This window comes from Pezoporus wallicus, unplaced genomic scaffold (assembly GCF_028554395.1).
Source record: "Pezoporus wallicus isolate ANWC-B61680 ecotype Strahan unplaced genomic scaffold, APGP_CSIRO_Pwel_v1 contig_8226, whole genome shotgun sequence".
NCBI lineage: Eukaryota > Metazoa > Chordata > Aves > Psittaciformes > Psittacidae > Pezoporus > Pezoporus wallicus.
Genome location: NW_026635187.1, coordinates 392,699 through 409,758, shown reverse-complemented (window position 1 = coordinate 409,758; position 17,060 = coordinate 392,699). Strand labels below are relative to the sequence as shown.

At 66.0% G+C, this 17,060-nt stretch overlaps 3 protein-coding genes across 5 annotated transcripts; 1 reads left to right on the top strand and 2 right to left on the bottom strand.

Annotated features, from left to right (window-relative positions):
- Positions 1-1,607: 1,607 nt before the first annotated feature.
- Positions 1,608-3,910, bottom strand: MTFP1 (mitochondrial fission process 1). Its single transcript, XM_057410480.1, has 4 exons — positions 3,786-3,910; positions 2,394-2,521; positions 2,087-2,319; positions 1,608-1,809 (listed from the first exon to the last, which is right to left on the bottom strand). The coding sequence occupies exons 1-4, from the start codon at positions 3,835-3,837 to the stop codon at positions 1,734-1,736; spliced, it is 489 nt and encodes a 162-aa protein (XP_057266463.1). The 5' UTR covers positions 3,838-3,910; the 3' UTR covers positions 1,608-1,733.
- Positions 3,911-4,762: 852 nt separating this feature from the next.
- On the bottom strand, positions 4,763-10,543 carry SEC14L2 (SEC14 like lipid binding 2). 2 transcript variants are annotated; one of them, XM_057410461.1, is made up of 12 exons: positions 10,402-10,543; positions 9,186-9,261; positions 8,641-8,684; positions 8,440-8,499; positions 8,175-8,363; positions 7,733-7,828; positions 7,526-7,586; positions 7,369-7,452; positions 7,124-7,230; positions 6,897-7,036; positions 5,039-5,208; positions 4,773-4,950 (listed from the first exon to the last, which is right to left on the bottom strand). In XM_057410461.1, exons 1-12 carry the CDS (start codon positions 10,453-10,455, stop codon positions 4,799-4,801), a joined length of 1,233 nt encoding a protein of 410 aa, XP_057266444.1. In that variant the 5' UTR covers positions 10,456-10,543; the 3' UTR covers positions 4,773-4,798. The 2 variants fall into 2 exon arrangements, with proteins under 2 accessions (XP_057266449.1, XP_057266444.1); XM_057410466.1 differs by lacking the exon at positions 7,369-7,452 and having other exon boundaries at positions 4,763-4,950.
- A 1,826-nt stretch (positions 10,544-12,369) lies between these two features.
- On the top strand, positions 12,370-16,981 carry RNF215 (ring finger protein 215). 2 transcript variants are annotated; one of them, XM_057410450.1, is made up of 10 exons: positions 12,370-12,618; positions 14,165-14,293; positions 14,520-14,591; positions 14,670-14,755; positions 15,157-15,211; positions 15,347-15,451; positions 16,170-16,286; positions 16,362-16,499; positions 16,620-16,722; positions 16,818-16,981. In XM_057410450.1, the coding sequence occupies exons 1-10, from the start codon at positions 12,370-12,372 to the stop codon at positions 16,838-16,840; spliced, it is 1,077 nt and encodes a 358-aa protein (XP_057266433.1). In that variant the 3' UTR covers positions 16,841-16,981. The 2 variants fall into 2 exon arrangements, with proteins under 2 accessions (XP_057266433.1, XP_057266423.1); XM_057410440.1 differs by lacking the exon at positions 16,818-16,981 and having other exon boundaries at positions 16,620-16,766.
- The last annotated feature ends 79 nt before the right edge of the window (positions 16,982-17,060 follow it).

Here is a 17,060-nt window from a genome sequence, read left to right as displayed (position 1 = left end):
CCAAGGGTGGCCCAGCCACCTCCATCCCTCTCCCGTTTCACCAGGGGGAGGCCAAGGACCATGGATCCACTCTGCTGGCCTTGCAGGGACACCAGCCCCATGGGACAGCCACCATGGGTGACACAACCCCCTTGTGCCACCAGGTCCCAGCTCTGCTGCTGGAGGGTGGCCCCAGAAGCACCATCAGTACAGGGGTGGACGCACGCTCTAAGGGCCAGGCTGGGGCCACCACCTCAGCTGTGCATGGTGCTGCCTGTGGGTCCTGGACACAGAGCTCGGGGCCCCTGCCTGAGCTCCATGGTGTCTCCCATGCCATGCTGAGCTCTCCTGCTGGGAGCAGGTGCCAAATCCCAGCTCAACCACTGGCTGTCTCCCCAGATAAGGGGAAGGAAAAGCCAGTTCTGAGGCCAGAGGTGGCTGCAGAGATGATGTCCCCATGCACGTCCCTGTGCCGAGGCCGGGGGCTGTGATGTGGGGACATCTGAGCTCTGTCCTGGCTGTGACCAAACCGCTGTCCCTGTGTCCCTGCGTGCCCAGGGCTGCCTGTGCCCAGAGGGGCCAGCAGCGAGCCCCGGGGTAGGGAGCAGCAGCTCTGCAGTGTGGATGGGACATCCTCCTGATGGAGCCCTTGTCCCAGCTCCCAGTTCCCTCCCGGAGTGCCCTGTGCCGCTGCGGTGACACCTCCTGCAGAGCTGCTGGCTACCGGGCCGGGATGTGGTGGCCCACGTGGCTTTGGGATCCTGGGGGTCCTCACAGGCTCTATTGGCCACATCCTGCCCCGGGCTCCCAGGAGAGGGCACACTCCACCGGGAGATGGTTGGAGCATTGCTGGTGCAGAAGGAGAAGGTGCTGTGGTGTGAAGGTGAGCGGACACCTCCAGCCCCATGGCCCCAAACCCCCCACCCCACGTGCTGAAGCAGCCTCTGAGCCCTGCTTGCTCTGGCGCTGTCCCCAGGTTCCTGCTGGCCAGGCTGGCGCTGGTGGCATCTGCCACGGTTGGGGCTCTGCTGGCGCAGGCCTTGGGCAATGTCCCTTCCATGCCGAGCTGCAGAGCGTGGGGGGAGCCCTCATCCCCAGGGAGATGAACAAAGGGGGTGAGATGGGTGCAGACCACCAGAGCCTGGTGCAGCGCTGGGGGTGAGCTGGTGCCCCCCTTCCTCCTCCCCACTTAAAAGTGGTTCTCTCTTCTCTAAAGCCTCTCCGCGTGGGGCCATGTGGATGCCACCGCAGGCTGGAGCCTCCGTGACCTTGTCTGGAAGCCACATCACCCTGGTGGCACCTCGTGGTACTGGGAGATGTGGCCACCGTGCATGGTGGCATTGCCCCAGGTCATGGCGCTGGAGAGGGTGGCTTCTGCCTGGAGGGATTTGGGTGCCTGGAGCCACCACTGAAGACCTTGGACATGGTGGCAGCCCCCATGGGACTGGCAGTGGCTGTGGGAGGATGGAGGGGCTCCAGCTAGGACGTGCGGGTGCTGGTGGGGTGATCAGGGACCCCCCCATCCTCAGGTGGAGATCCCCCAGGGGCTGGGACACAGCCAGACCCAAGTGTGTGTCCCCAAGGAGGGGACATGGCCATGGGGTCTCCAAACACCACCCACAACAGCGTCAGCCTTGAAATGGTTTATTAGGACCAGCCCCGGGGCCATCACCGGGTGTGGGATCAGGGGAGGGGGGTTCACAGTTGTGGGTCTCAGCACCCCAAGATCAGGTTCAGTGTCCCCGGGGGGGGGCTCAGTGCGGGGCCGGGGGCTCTCCTGGTGCCCCATAGAGCTTGCGGAGGCTGGAGTCCATCAGGAAGTCCACGGTCCTGTGGCAGGAGAAGGGAAGTGGGGCAGCAGGGGGTGTCCCTGGTTAACTGGCTCTGATGGGGTGGCTGGGGTGGTCCCTAATCCCAGGAGCATTCCAGGTGTCACCAAAACCAGGCTTAGGGCCGTGCTCCTAGTCATCCCTGTGGGGCTGGACACCCCTTTGGGGCGAGGACCCCCCCTCGATCACCCCATGCTTCCCCCACTCAGTTCCAAGGCCACACTGGGACCAGTTCCCCTGGGATGAGGAGCGCTCCATCCCATGGGTGAACCCCTTACCTGTCGATGGGGGTGATGATGACGGGGATGGTGGCCAGCCCCAGGGCGGTGGTGGCCCAGCGGCGCAGGGGCAGCGGCCAGCGGGTGAGGGTGCCCAGCAGGGCCAGCGAGGCGGCGCAGAGCCGGTTGATGGTGAAGCCGGGGATGGCCACTGAGGCCAGGCTCTGCCAGATGAACGTGTCCACCACGGCCACCCCGACCCGTGTGGCCTGCGCTGGGTCCTGCACGTGTGCCTGGGGGGAAACGAGGGGGGGTCAGGGTGTGGGGATGGAGCAATGGGGGGTGCTGGTGGGGGGGTGACACTCACGGTGGCAGCTCTGCGGCCCTTGTCGATGGCATCGGCGGTCACGTACGCGGTGGCCACGCCGTAGCTGGCCCACACCACCGGCACCGGCACCAGCGGGCGGAAGGATTCACCCACCTCGTTGGCATAACCTGGGGGGCAGCAGGGGGTCAGTGGGGACCAGGAATCCCCCGGGGTGTTCTGTGCCCACTGGGAGCAGTGAGGACCCACACGGAGGGGTCAGAGCAGATGGGTCACCCTGCACCCCGCGGCTGTCGGTGACCAGCACCGGTGCCGGTGCGTGTGCCCAGTTCCCAGGGGCAGTGCGGATGACGGCACGTGCTGCTGGTGCACAGTGCCAGGACCAGTGATGGTGACTGCTGTGCAGTGGCAGTGCCCAGTGCCCGGTGTGCGGTGCTGGTACCCAGTATTGGTGCCGGTGTGCGATGCTGTTACCCAGTGCGGTGTGACACCGGTACCCAGCGTCAGTGCCCGGTGTGCGATGCTGTTATCCAGTGTGGTGTGACACCGGTACCCAGCGTCAGTGCCCGGGATGTGATGCTGTTATCCAGTGTGGTGTGACACCGGTACCCAGCGTCAGTGCCCGGTGTGCGATGCTGTTACCCAGTGTGGTGTGACACCGGTACCCAGCGTCAGTGCCCGGTGTGCGATGCTGTTATCCAGTGTGGTGTGACACCGGTACCCAGCGTCAGTGCCCGGTGTGCGATGCTGTTACCCAGTGTGGTGTGACACCGGTACCCAGCGTCAGTGCCCGGTGTGCGATGCTGTTATCCAGTGTGGTGTGACACCGGTACCCAGCGTCAGTGCAGTGCCCAGTGTGGTGTGACACCGGTGCGTGTTATCCAGTGTGGTGTGACACCGGTACCCAGCGTCAGTGCCCGGTGTGCGATGCTGTTACCCAGTGTGGTGTGACACCGGTACCCAGCGTCAGTGCCCGGGATGCGATGCTGTTACCCAGTGTGGTGTGACACCGGTACCCAGCGTCAGTGCCCGGTGTGCGATGCTGTTATCCAGTGTCAGCATCCAAGGGCAAGTGTCAGCACTGGCTGCACAGTGCTGGTGTCCGACACAACGCAGCGCGTGGCGCTGGTGTCTGGTACCCGGTGCCTGCTGCGTGTGCCCAAGGACAAGTGTCCGTGCCCGGCGCCGGTACCCGGTGCGGTGTGCAGAAACCAGCGCCGGGTCTCAGTGCCCGGCACCTGCTAACACAGCGCTGGTGCCTGATGCAACCGTGCTGCCTGACACAGCTCCCGGTGTCAGTGCCTGAGGACAAGCACGGTGCCGGTACCCGGTGCATGCGCAGTGCCCGGTGTCGGTGCCCGCCCCAATGTGGTGCCCCCGTGCCAAGTGCCCGGTGTCACGTGCCCGGTGTCACGTGCCCGCCGCGGTGCTCACCCAAGTACCGGACCCACGTGTCCCGGTAAAGGTCGGGCTCCGCCGCCCCCATGGCGCGCGCTCTCCCGCTCCCGCCGCTGCACGAGCCCGCCCCGCCCCTCCGGGGATACGTCACCAGGCCCCGCCCCCCGGCCCCGCCCCCCCGGGGGCACGCGAGGGGCAGGGCATCGCGGGGCTGCGGAGGGGTTAATAGTCACGTGACGTCCCGCGGCGGTCACATGGGTGTGATATGAGGGTGGTGGCAACGTGGAGTAGTTATGGGGCGCGGGGCGGGGGCCGCAGGATCTGGTTATGGGGCTGGGGGGAGGGCAGCAGGGTCCGGTTATGGGGCTGGGGGGGGGGGGCCAGCAGGGTCCGGTTATGGGGCTGGAGGGGGGGGGGCAGCAGAGTCCGGTTATAGGGCTTGGGGGGGGGGGGGGGCAGCAGGGTTTTGTTATGGGGCTGGGGGGCAGCAGGGTTTTGTTACGGGGCTGACGGAGGCAGCAGGGTTTTGTTATGGGGCTGGGGGAGGCAGCAGGGTTTTGTTGTGGGGCTGGGGGGGGGGGGCAGCAGGGTCCGGTTATGGGGCTGGGGGGGGGGGGGGGGGGGGGGGGGGGGGGGGGGGGTCAGCAGTGTCCGGTTATAGGGCTGGGGGCGGGGGGGCAGCAGGGTCCGGTTATGGGGCTGGGGGGGGCAGCAGGGTTTTGTTATGGGGCTGGGGGGAGGGGCAGCAGGGTCTGGTTATGGGGCTGGGGGGGGGGCAGCAGGGTCTGGTTATGGGGCTGGGGGAAGCAGCAGGGTTTTGTTGTGGGGCTGGGTGACAATAACCAGAGGTGACCCAGCTCCATCCGTCCCTTTACTCCCCCCACCCCACGCAGCAGTGGGGGCCCAGGACCCCCCTAAGGCACAGTTGGGGGCTCCCGCCCCTCCAGCCCCTCCTCGGTCCGTGCGCTCTGGGGCCTGAGCCCCATCTCCATCCTGGCGCGGCTGCGGCCGTCCTGGGGGCTCCGGCAGCCGGGGCGGGGTGTGCAGCGCTAGGGGCTGTGGTTGAGGCTCTCCGCGCTGGGCCGGTCCCCGAGGCGCTGGATCTGCTGCGCGGCGGCGGCGTCCGGCAGCAGCACCTCCACGCTGTAGCTCAGCCGCTTGGCATGGAGGTAGCTGTAGGTGTTGTCGAAGCGCAGCACGTCTGCGGCGGGGCGGGAACCGGGGGGTCAGCGCCGGGGGGAGCAGCCCGGGGTGTCCCCAGGGGCTGGGGGGGGGGGGGATGCGCTCACAGATGCCGGGGGTGGAGCAGGTCAGGGACCCGTCCTCGGGCACCAGGTGGGAGTTGTAGCGCTGGTTGGGGTACACCTCGGTCATGGCGCCCGCGCGCTGCCGCTCCCCGGCCTTGGTCTTCAGGTACACCCCGAACCCCACGTCAGCGCCCTCTGTCCGGAACTGCCACCTGTGCCGTGGGGTGGGGACACCCCCAGTGCACTGTGTCACCCCCAGTGCCTTGTATCCCCTCTATTGCACTGTGTCACCCCCAGTGCCTTGTATCCCCTCTATTGCACTGTGTCATCCCAGTGCATTGTGTCATCCCAGTGCCTTGTATCCCCTCCATTGCACTGTGTCATCCCAGTGCCTTGTATCCCCTCCATTGCACTGTGTCATCCCAGTGCCTTGTGTCTCCTCCATTGCACTGTGTCATCCCAGTGCCTTGTATCCCCTCTATTGCACTGTGTCATCCCAGTGCCTTGTGTCTCCTCCATTGCACTGTCACCCCCAGTGCCTTGTGTCTCCTCCATTGCACTGTGTCACCCCCAGTGCCTTGTATCCCCTCTATTGCACTGTGTCATCCCCAGTGCCTTGTATCCCCTCTATTGCACTGTGTCACCCCCAGTGCCTTGTATCCCCCCTATTGCACTGTGTCACCCCCAGTGCCTTGTATCCCCTCCATTGCACTGTGTCATCCCAGTGCCTTGTGTCTCCTCCATTGCACTGTGTCACCCCCAGTGCCTTGTATCCCCCCTATTGCACTGTGTCACCCCCAGTGCCTTGTGTCTCCTCCATTGCACTGTCACCCCCAGTGCCTTGTATCCCCCCTATTGCACTGTGTCACCCCCAGTGCCTTGTATCCCCTCCATTGCACTGTGTCACCCCCAGTGCCCTGTATCCCCCCTATTGCACTGTGTCACCCCCAGTGCCTTGTATCCCCTCTATTGCACTGTGTCATCCCCAGTGCCTTGTATCCCCTCTATTGCACTGTGTCACCCCCAGTGCCTTGTGTCTCCTCCATTGCACTGTGTCACCCCCAGTGCCTTGTATCCCCTCTATTGCACTGTGTCACCCCCAGTGCCTTGTATCCCCCCTATTGCACTGTGTCACCCCAGTGCCTTGTATCCCCTCTATTGCACTGTGTCACCCCCAGTGCCTTGTATCCCCTCCATTGCACTGTGTCACCCCAGTGCCTTGTATCTCCTCCATTGCACTGTGTCACCCCCAGTGCCTTGTATCCCCTCTATTGCACTGTGTCCCCCCATCCCTCTGTGTCCCCTCCATCACATTGTATCCCTCCATTGCCTTGTGTCCCTTCCATTGTGCTGTCACCTCCATTGCTTTGTGTCCCTGTCGTGTTGTGTCCCCTCCATTGCATTGTGTCACCCCTATCGCTGTGTCCTCCCATTCCTGTGTCCCCTCCATCACATTATGTCCCTTCATTGCCCTGTGTCCCCTCCATTACGCTGTCATCTCCATTGCCTTGTGTCCCCTCCATCTCATTGTGTTGCCCCCATCACTCTGTGTCCTCCCATGCCTCTGTGTCCCCTCCATCACATTATGTCCCTTCATTGCCTTGTGTCCCCTCCATTGCTTTGTGTCACCCCCATTCCATCCATCACATTGCATCTCCCTGATTGCCTTGTGTCCCCCCTCCATCACACTGTGTCCCCCCCATCGCACTGTGTCCCCTCCATCGCACTGTGTCCCCCCCATCGCATTGTGTCCCCTCCATCGCACTGTGTCCCCCCCATCGCATTGTGTGCCCCCTATTACGCTGTGTTCCCCCCCCATTGCACTGTGTCCCCCCCATCACGTTCATCCCCTCACTGTGTTGTGTCCCCCCATCCCCGTGGGGTGCAGCCCCCTCCTCACCTGAGGACGCAGCCTGGGAAGAGGATCTCGTACTCGACCTGGTGGGACGAGCCGCGGTTCACCACCACGCTGTGCTCGTACTGCTGCGCCAGCTGGTCCCGCACGTAGTACTGCTGCGGCACGTCCCCCCCGTAGTTGATCTGCACAGGGCGTGGAGATGGATGTGGGTATGGGGGGGACCCTGCACCCCCCTCAGGAACCCACGGGTGCGCTGGGGCTTCTCCAACCTTGCTCGAGCACTTGGGGTCCCCATCGGGGTCCGTGAGGGTGCCCCCGTACTCCACCGGGATCTGCTCGGGGTCAATGTGCTTCTGCAGGACCTCCTTCCAGTTGGCTGCAGGGAGGAGGACTCGGTGCTTGGGGGGCACAGGAGCGCCGTGGGGAGCCCCAACGCAGCCACGGTCCCCCCCCCCCCGGGTGAATGGGAGGCAGGGGAGGACGTGGGGACCCGTTCTGAGGGCTCCGGACTCACATCCCAGCACCACGACCTTCCTGCGGGTGTCCTCGCTCAGGAAGTGCTTGACCAGGTTGTAGGCGACGGGGAAGATCTTGGGGGCTGGGGGTGGATGGGGGTGTTATGGGGGGTCAGCACCCCCCGGTGGGAGGAGGACCCCCGTGGCCGGACTCACCCTTCACAATGAACAGGCGCTTGAGGGACTCGGGGTAATTCTCCTCGAACATGGACAGGAGCTGCGGGATGGGGAGAGCTCCATCGCCCCCATCCACGCACCCCCCACCACGGGCAGGGACCCCCACCCCAAAACGCTCATGGGGTACAGGGCACAACAGGGACCTGCTCCTGCACCACGGTCCCGGTGTCGCTGTCGCAGCCTCACCTCCCCGTAGGTGTCCACCGCTGGCTTCCAGAGGTGCTTCAAGCCCAGGCCCTCGCAGTCGTACACCATCAGCACCGTCTCGACCTTCCTGCCCAGCTGGGATGGGGTGGGGGGGGGGTCAGGCCGTGCCCAGCCCCAACGATGGGGCTGGAACCCCCTGGGCAGAGCCTCCTGCGGATGTTGGTGTGGGGAGAAGGGGCACTGGGTGGTGGGCATGGAGTGGGCATGGGTTTGTGGGGCTGGAGAGGACATTGAATGGTGGGGATGGGTGAGAGATGGACTTACAGAGCTGGCAGGGACATGGTCTGCGGCAGGAGGGACAGGACGTGGACTTGTGGGGCTGGCAGGAACAGACTGGTGGGGATGGACGGGGCATGGAGGGGTGGGGAGGAGGCTGGGTGGTGGGGCTGGACCAGACGTGGGTTTGTGGGGCTGGCCCCACCTTCCTGCTCTGCTCCTCGCACTCGCGCCGCAGCAGCTCGCAGTCACGGAACTTGTTCTTGAGCAGGTCCTGCTTGGAGGCAGAGAGCAGCAGCCCCCGCGCGTCCAGCGGCCCGATGATGTCGTACCAGATGGGGCTGCCCTCCCGGTCGTAGCCGCACATCCCACCCGACATGTACCTGCGGATCACCTGCGCAGCGCCGCCGTCAGGGCCGCCCCGTGGGGATGGGACCCCCGGGGCACCCCCCGGGGCCGGGGACACCCACCTCGGGGGCCTCCCACGACACGATGTTGTCGGCGTCCATGTGCTTGCGGAACTCAAGGTGCTGCGGGGTGGGGGGCAGAGATGAGAGGATCTGGGGACCCCCAGCCCATGGGATGGGGTGCACCCTGCGGGCAGGTCTGAGAACGGAGCCATCCCAGTGACAAATGGGAGGCTGGTGGTGGCATGGGGGGGTCTCTCTTACCTTGCGGAGCATCGCCTCAGCCTTGGGCACGTCGAAGGAGCGTGCTGCAGGACAGCAAAGAGCTCAGCTCCAACGGGTGCTGCAGCCCGGTTCCATCACCCCCAACACGTGTCCCCAGCTCCATCACCCCCAACATGTGTCCCTGGCTCCATCACCCCCAATGCATGTCCCTGGCTCCATCAGCCCCAATCCATGTCCCCAGCTCTATCACCCAAAACGCATGTCCCCAGCTCCATCACCCCCAACACATGTTCCCGGCTCTATCACACCCAATACGTGTTCCCAGCTCCATCACTCCCAATACGTGTTCCGGCTCCATCACCCCATATGTCCCTGGCTTCATCACCCCTCAACACATGTTCCTGGCTCCATCACCCCAATGTGTGTCCCTGGCTCTGTCACCCCCAACACGTGTCTCTGGCTCCATCACCCCCAATGTGTGTTCCCGGCTCCATCACCCCCAATGCATGTCCCTTCCTCCATCAGCCCCAATGCATGTCCCTGCCTCCATCACCCTCAGTGCGTGTCCCCCACCCTGGGGTCACCTCGGAGCCATTTGAGGAGGAAATAGTCATCCTGTGCGGGCAGCGAGGGCAGCACATCCTGCAGGTTCTCCCGGAACTGCCAGCGGAAGAGGGGCTGTTGGAGGGGCCATGATCCCACCCGGAAACCCCAGAGCTGCTGCTTTGTGCCCCAGAAGGGCAGGGGCACCCACACCTTGTGCCTGCCACTGTGCATGCTGGGCCCAAGCACTCAGTGTCCCCGAGCTGGTCCCCTTGTGCGGGGCTGCAGGGACCATGGAATCCCAGCCTGGTTTGTGTTGGAAGGGACCTTAAAGCTCCTCCTGCCCCAACTCCCACGGGCAGGGACACCTTCCACTAGAGCAGCTTGCTCCAAGCCCCTGTGTCCAACCTGGCCTTGAACACTGCCAGGGATGGGGCAGCCACAGCTTCTCTGGGCACCCTGTGCCAGCGCCTCAGCACCCTCACAGGGAAGAGCTTCTGCCTCAGAGCTCAGCTCAGTCTCCCCTCTGGCAGGTTAAAGCCATTCCCCTTGGCCTGTCCCTGCAGGCCCTTGTCCCAAGCCCCTCTCCAGGTTTCCTGGCCCTCTCCACCAGACCGTTCCCCACCACCGCTGCCATCCTTTGGGATGGCGCCGCTCCAGTGACACCCTGCAGGTCCCAGCCGGGTGCAGGTCCCTGTGGCACATGGTCCCCGTACCAGGCCAGGACCTGCCCTTAATGAGGCCGATGGGATTATCTGCCGCTGAATTTAGGTGTAATTAAGCCCGGGATTAGCTCCTTCACCCTGAGAACAACAAGGTGCTCATGGACGGGTTCCGCAGCTCCGCTTTCCCCCACCCGCCAGCACCGGGACGGTTTCGGCTCCGTTCCCCATCCCGGCCCCTGCTCCCGGCGGGGTCATCCTGGGCTCGGGTGGGCCAAGAGCAGCGACAGGATAAAGTCCCGGCGCGGTGGGAGCAGTGACCCCGCGGGAAGCCACCCGGGCGCGGCGCCGGTGATCGCGGTGCCAGCCCCGAGGCCAGCGCGGTGGCTGACGGCCACCGGTCACCCGGAGCCCCGCGGCGGGGCAGGACATGCCCCGGGCAGCGGCGGGGCCAGCGGGAGCGATGGGGATGGATGGGGAGGGATGGGGCGGGGGGGGGCTCGGGGCCGCGGTCCGCTCTGGGATGGCGCAGCCGGGACGGGACCGGGCAGCACCGCGGGGGATGCCGGGCTCACCGGGGCCGCTCCCCGCTCACCTGCGCCAGCGCCTCCGCCTGCCGCGGGCTCAGGTCCCCGACGCGGCCGCTCATGGTGCCCGGCCCCGGGGGGGCTCGCGCAGCCTCTACCGGGCCCCGGCGCCGGCGGCCGCTTGCGGAGGCTCCGGAGCGCCGCCCCCAGCCCGCCCCGCCCCGGCCCGGCCCAGCCCGGCCCCGCGGCCTTGGACCCTGCCCGGGCAGCGGCGGGGCACGGGGGTACGGGAGGGGATAGGGGGGTGTGGGGGGGGGATGGAGGGATGGGGGCTGCGGGGGATACGGGGGTACGGGGATATGGGGGGCACGGGTGGGGGATGGAGGGGTGTGGGGATACGGGGTTATGGGGCTTAGGAGGGGATAGGGGTATGGAGAGGATGGGGGGCACAGGGGGATGGGGCTAAGGGGGCCGTGTGTCACGCATGGCCCCATGGATGTACCATGAAGCCATGCATGTCCCTCGGAGCTGTGTCTACCCCATGGACCCATGCATGTCCCACAGAGCCATCTGTGTCCCTTGGACCCATGCATGTCCCACAGAGCCATCTGTGTCCCTTGGACCCGTGCATGTCCCACAGAGCCATCTGTGTCCCTTGGACCCGTGCATGTCCCACAGAGCCATCTGTGTCCCTTGGACCCGTGCATGTCCCACAGAGCCATCTGTCCCTTGGACCCATGCATGTCCCACAGAGCCATCTGTGTCCCTTGGACCCATGCATGTCCCACAGAGCCATCTGTGTCCCTTGGACCCATGCATGTCCCACAGAGCCATCTGTGTCCCTTGGACCCATGCATGTCCCACAGAGCCATCTGTGTCCCTTGGACCCATGCATGTCCCATGGCACCGTCTGCGTCCCTCTGAGTTGTGACTGCCCCATGGAGCCATCCATATCCCATGAACCCATGGATACTCCACAGCTCCATTCCCACCCCACGCGTGTCCCACCACACAGGTCCCATGTGTGTGTCCCTTCCATGGGGCCATGCTCACAGCTGTGGTGCCCCATGTTCCCATTTTGGGTATCCCACTTTGGGAGCCACCTTTCCCGGCCCAGCTCCAGAGCTGGACATGTTTCCGGGCTGTTGTTTACAGCAGAGCCAAGCAATGGGAATGTTTTGCCGTGCTGTTAAACCGGCTCCTGTGCTGAGATTAAGCCTCCATCATTGCAACACGGTTGGGAGCACCGGGAATACCAGGTCACACCCAGACCCGTCCTGCTGGGAATGCCACCACACCATGGCCGCTGCGCCCGGCTGGCCCGTGGGTAATCCCCTGGGAATCCAGTTCCGGCACATGTGCCGGGCACACATGGCTGCAGAGGGGCCACCGCGGCGGCACTGCTGGCACTGCTGGCACAGGGACCATGGACGGGTGTCAGGGGGGGTTTGGGGTACTCGGGTGTTGGGGTGAGCCCAGGCCAGGACTTGGGGCGCTCCACATGTGTGTGGGGCTGTGCGTGTCCCTGTGCACGCGTGTCCTCGTGTGGCCCCACGTGTCCTCATGGGCCCCACAGGGAAGCGGGGCTGTGGGGCCATGGGGGCCACATCCCCCAGCGTGGCACCATCCCTCCCCCTGTCCCTCTCCTGGTGCCCATCCCAGTCCCTGTCCCTCTCCCCGTGCCTGTCCCGGTCCCAGTTAGGGATGGGGCAGTTCCCAGTCCTGGTGCCTGCTCCTATCTGTATTCCTGTCCATGTTTTTTTCCCTCTCCCGCTCCCCATCCCCGGTTCCTGCCCCTATCCCGTTCCTTTATCCTGGTCCCTTTTATCCGAGTACTCTTATCCCGGTACCAAATCGGCCCCTTTTATCCTTGCCACCCCGCTCCTTTTTATCCCCGTCCCCATCCCTGGTCCCTTACCCCGGCCCCGGCCTCAGCCCCACTCCCGGTTTCGCTCTCGGGCGCCCCCCGGCGGCGCTCGGCGCCCGCGGTCCTCCGCGGCGGCAGGGGGCGCTGCGGGGCGGTGCGCGGCAGGGCGATGGCGGCGGTGCGGGCCGCGCTGCTGGCGCCGCTGCTGGCGCTGTGCCGGGCCGGGCCGGGGCCTGCGCCCGCCGCCCGGGTGGAGGTGGCGGTGACCGGGCCGGGGCCGGGGCAGGGCCCGGGGGATGGCGGCGGCAGCGCGGCCGCGGGGCCCGGAGGCTCCTACACACTGCGCGGTGCCGTGCTGGGAGCGGGGGGGCCGCGGGACGAGGAGGAGCAGGAGGAGATCCGCGGGCGGCTGCTGCTGGTGAGCACCGGGACACGGGCACCGGGGCACCGGGGAGACCGGGAACAGGGGGATAGGGAGCTGGGCGGCAGGGAATGGGGCACCGGGAACCGGGAGGATCTGGGCACGGGAGGGCTGTGTGTGCAGTGGGCACTGGGGGCTGTGTGTGCAGTGGGCACTGGGGGGGCTGTGTGTGCAGTGGGCACTGGGGGGCTGTGTGTGCAGTGGGCACTGGGGGGCTGTGTGTGCAGTGGGACCTGGGGGACTGTGTGTGCAGTGGGCACGGGGGCTGTGTGTGCAGTGGGCACTGGGGGCCTGTTTGTGCATTGGGCACTGGGGGGCTGTGTGTGCAGTGGGCACTGGGGGAGCTGTGTGTGCAGTGGGAACTGGGGGCTATGTGTGCTGTAGGAATTGGGGGCTGTGTGTGCAGGGAGCACTGGGGGCTGTGTGTGCAGTGGGCATTGGGGGCTGTGTGTGCAGTGGGCACTGGGGGCTGTGTATGCAGTGGGCACTGGGGGCTGTGTGTGCATTGGGCACTGGGGGGCTGTGTGTGCAGTGGGCACTGGGGGCTGTGTGTGCAGTGGGCACTGGGGGGCTGTGTGTGCAGTGGGAACTGGGGGCTATGTGTGCTGTAGGAATTGGGGGCTGTGTGTGCAGGGAGCACTGGGGGGCTGTGTGTGCAGTGGGCCCTGGGGGCTGTGTGTGCAGTGGGCACTGGGGGGCTGTGTGTGCAGTGGGCACTGGGGGGCTGTGTGTGCAGTGGGCATTGGGGGCTGTGTGTGCAGTGGGCACTGGGGGCGGTGTTTGCAGTGGGCACTGGGGGGCTGTGTGTGCAGTGGGAACTGGGGGCTATGTGTGCTGTAGGAATTGGGGGCTGTGTGTGCAGGGAGCACTGGGGGGGCTGTGTGTGCAGTGGGCACTGGGGGCTGTGTGTGCAGTGGGCACTGGGGGGGGCTGTGTATGCAGTGGGCACTGGGGGCTGTGTGTGCATTGGGCACTGGGGGGCTGTGTGTGCAGTGGGCCCTGGGGGCTGTGTGTGCAGTGGGCACTGAGGGCTGTTTGTGCAGGGAGCACTGGGGGGCTGTGTGTGCAGTGGGCACTGGGGGGGCTGTGTGTGCAGTGGGCACTGGGGGCTGTGTGTGCAGTGGGCCCTGGGGGCTGTGTGTGCAGTGGGCACTGGGGGCTGTGTATGCAGTGGGCACTGGGGGCTGTGTGTGCATTGGGCACTGGGGGGCTGTGTGTGCAGGGGGCCCTGGGGGCTGTGTGTGCAGTGGGCACTGAGGGCTGTTTGTGCAGGGAGCACTGGGGGGCTGTGTGTGCAGTGGGCACTGGGGGGGCTGTGTGGGCAGTGGGCATTGGGGGGGCTGTGTGTGCAGTGGGCACTGGGGGCTGTGTGTGCAGTGGCCATTGGGGGGGCTGTGTGTGCAGTGGGCACTGGGGGCTGTGTTTGCAGGGAGCACTGGGGGGGGGGGCCGGGGACAGGTCCTGTTGCCCCTGTGCCACCGCAGCCGCTGCCCCGGCAGTGCCGTACGGGTGCCAGGGGCTGGTGCTGTGCTCCCTGCTGCAGGTGGGGGACGCGGAGCCCGAGCTGGGCGCTGCCGGCAGCTGGATCGGGGTGGTGCCGGTGGGCGAGGAGCCGGCGGAGCTGCCCCGCGGCGCCCGCGAGGAGTCCTTCACCACCGCCGTCGTCAGCAAGGTGCGAGCGCACGGGGCACCGCCGGTGTCTGCTCCGCATCGCATGGGGGGTCCCGGCCGTCGGGGGGTCCCTGGTAGCGCTCCCGGGTCGCCTCTCGTGGGTCCCGTGTGATGCTTCCCCAGGGCAGGGAGGCGCTGGGTGCTGCCTGCAGCGGGATGAGAGGCAGGGGGAGGCCGCTGCCCGTCCTGCCTGTGCTGCCCTCTGAGCCCCTGTCCTGTCCCCACAGATGAAGCGAGCCCTGGTTCTGGGGGCCTCGGCCCTGCTCATCCTGGCACTGAACCAGAATGCCATCCGGGAGGTAGGGACGTCCTGCCCGCAGCTCCCCGCGCCGGCCTCACGCCCTGCTCACGGCTCTTGCTTCCCTCTGTGCTTGCAGCTGGACGTGTCCCAGCTTCTTGCTAAGCCCGTGATCGTGATCCAGTCCTCGGACAACGTCACCAGGCTGCTGGGAGCGCTGCTGCGGTATGGCTGGGGTCGTGGGGCTGTGCCCTGCTCCCTGCCTGGCCAGGCCGACCGGGGGTCCTCATGCACAGCACATGGGCTGGGGGCGAGCTGGAGCAGCGCAGAGCCCACATGGCGGGTTACCAGCAGCCCTGGTGCTGTCAGTGCTCGTCCCCACCACTGCAGTGATGGGACCCCTCGGTCCTTCCTACACGTGGTCAGTGGGGATCGCTGCTGTGGTGTCATGGGGGGAAACTGAGGCAGGGCACTGGGGGGAAGAGGTTGTGCGGGGTTGCTCAGGGCTGGGCAGGGGCAGTCCCCTGGGTCCCTGGGAATGGGGGGGAGATGCTCCCAGTGCTGGGGTGCTGCAGTCGGATCCTGCTGTGCCCATGGGATTGACTCTTCCTGCCTTTTGCTCACAGGGGGCTCCGGGCAACAGCCAAGATCACGTACCAGGCGGTGCTGCTGGAGAATCTGGTATGTTGGTCTGCCTTCCTCCTCCTCCTCCTCCTCCTCCCCTCTGCTGGTGGGAGGGCAGGGACTTCCCCCACCGATGTGCTCCTCCTCCCCTCCATGCACCCAGCACCGGCAATGCCATCTCCTGCCTTGCAGGGAGTCACCCTCACGCTGTGGTCAACCTGCGGCCTCTCCCGAGGGGGCCTCTACGGGGAATGGCAGGGGGTCATCTGCACCGGGGAGAACAGCTCACAGGTCCAGGTACAGCTCCGGCACCGGGGAGGGTTCCTCCTGTAACCGGTTACTGCTGTGGGGCAGTGGCAGTGGTGGGGTTGGGAGTGGAGGGAACCTGCTCGTGTGCTGGGCTGCACCCCCAGAGCGTGAGCAGCAGCTCAGGGAAGGGATCCTGCCCCTCTGCTGTGCTCTGGGGAGACCCCCCTGTAGCCCTGATCCAGCTCTGGGGCAGCAGCACAAGAGGGACGTGGAGCTGTTGGAGCGAGTGCAGAGGAGGCCACGGAGCTGCTGTGAGGGCTGGAGCAGCTCTGCTCTGGAGCCAGGCTGAGAGAGCTGGGCTGGGTCAGCCTGGAGAAGAGAAGGCTCCTGAAGGGGAGACCTGAGAGCAGCTCCAGTGCCTGAAGGGGCTGCAGGAAAGCTGGAGAGGGGCTTGGGACAAGGGATGTAGGGACAGGCCAAGGGGAATGGCTTGAACCTGCCAGAGGGGAGACTGAGCTGAGTTCTGAGGCAGAAGCTCTTCCCTGTGAGGGTGCTGAGGCGCTGGCACAGGGTGCCCAGAGAAGCTGTGGCTGCCCCATCCCTGGCAGTGTTCAAGGCCAGGTTGGACACAGGGGCTTGGAGCAAGCTGCTCTAGTGGAAGGTGTCCCTGCCCGTGGCAGGAGTTGGGGCTGGGTGAGCTTTAAAGTCCCTTCAAACCAAACCATTCCATGATTCCATGTTTCGCTCCCTGGTGCTGTCCCTGCAGAAGTACCTGCAGCAGCTCTGGAACACCATCCTGCTCATCGCCCTGCTCCTCTGCACTGGTGTGATCGTGCAGGCCCAGCGGCAGTCACGGCAGGACCTGTCGGAGCAGGATGCTGAGGTTGGGGATGTCTCCGCACTCTGCTCCTCCCCGGGGTGATGCGTGCCTGGCTCTGACCCTCTGCTGTCCCCGCAGCTGGACCTCAAGCAGCTCATCCACCGGCGGCTCTCAGCGCTGAAAACACGGCGCTACCACCCCGGCAAAGCGCTGCGGAGCCGCACCTGCGAGATCGATAGCTGTGCCGTGTGCTTGGACCAGTTCCACAAGAGCCAGGTGGGCACTGGGAGCCTGGAGCCCGCTCTGGGGCTGCCTGTGCTCCTGCCATCCCTGGTGCTGGGGCTGCCCCTGCTTGCCGGGGCCCAGCTGCGCTCACGTCCGTGTCCCTCCCCGCAGTGGCTGCGGGTGCTGCCGTGCTGCCACGAGTTCCACCGGGACTGCGTGGACCCCTGGCTCCTGCTGCAGCAGACCTGCCCCCTCTGCAAGCGCAACATCCTGGGTGAGAGCCCACCGCCACCACGGGGGTGAGGGCTGGGGGGGAACCAGAGTCCCCCAAGCTCCCCATGCCATCCCCTCCATCCTCCTGCCTTGCAGGGAACTGCTGCCCGGAGAGCTAGCTGGCCTGGTGGCAGGGCTCCAGGGATGGACCCATGGGTGCTCCGGGGAAGGGCAGGGGGTGCTTGGGCAGCAGCCCTCGCTGCTGGTATGGGCTCAGCACCCATCACACCCCGAAGGAGGATCCTGGGGGGCTCTCCTGAATGAGCATGAGTAGAGGGGTGGGGGGGGGTTCCAGTGTGGGGAGGGCGGGGAGTGGGTGTTGGGAAGGGAATAGGGGCA

Coding starts and splice junctions, on each gene's coding strand:
- RNF215 (XM_057410440.1), top strand. CDS start 12,370: ATGGCGGCGGTGCGGGCCGCGCTGCTGGCGCCGCTGCTGGCGCTGTGC. Junction 14,294..14,519: donor CCACCGCCGTCGTCAGCAAG/GTGCGAGCGCAC, acceptor CTGTCCCCACAG/ATGAAGCGAGCCCTGGTTCT. Junction 16,287..16,361: donor TGTCGGAGCAGGATGCTGAG/GTTGGGGATGTC, acceptor CTGTCCCCGCAG/CTGGACCTCAAGCAGCTCAT.
- SEC14L2 (XM_057410461.1), bottom strand. CDS start 10,455: ATGAGCGGCCGCGTCGGGGACCTGAGCCCGCGGCAGGCGGAGGCGCTG. Junction 8,364..8,439: donor TGTCGTGGGAGGCCCCCGAG/GTGGGTGTCCCC, acceptor GGCGCTGCGCAG/GTGATCCGCAGGTACATGTC. Junction 7,037..7,123: donor ACCCCAAGTGCTCGAGCAAG/GTTGGAGAAGCC, acceptor CGCCCTGTGCAG/ATCAACTACGGGGGGGACGT.
- MTFP1 (XM_057410480.1), bottom strand. CDS start 3,837: ATGGGGGCGGCGGAGCCCGACCTTTACCGGGACACGTGGGTCCGGTAC. Junction 2,522..3,785: donor CACGTGGGTCCGGTACTTGG/GTGAGCACCGCG, acceptor GCTGCCCCCCAG/GTTATGCCAACGAGGTGGGT. Junction 2,320..2,393: donor AGGGCCGCAGAGCTGCCACC/GTGAGTGTCACC, acceptor GTTTCCCCCCAG/GCACACGTGCAGGACCCAGC.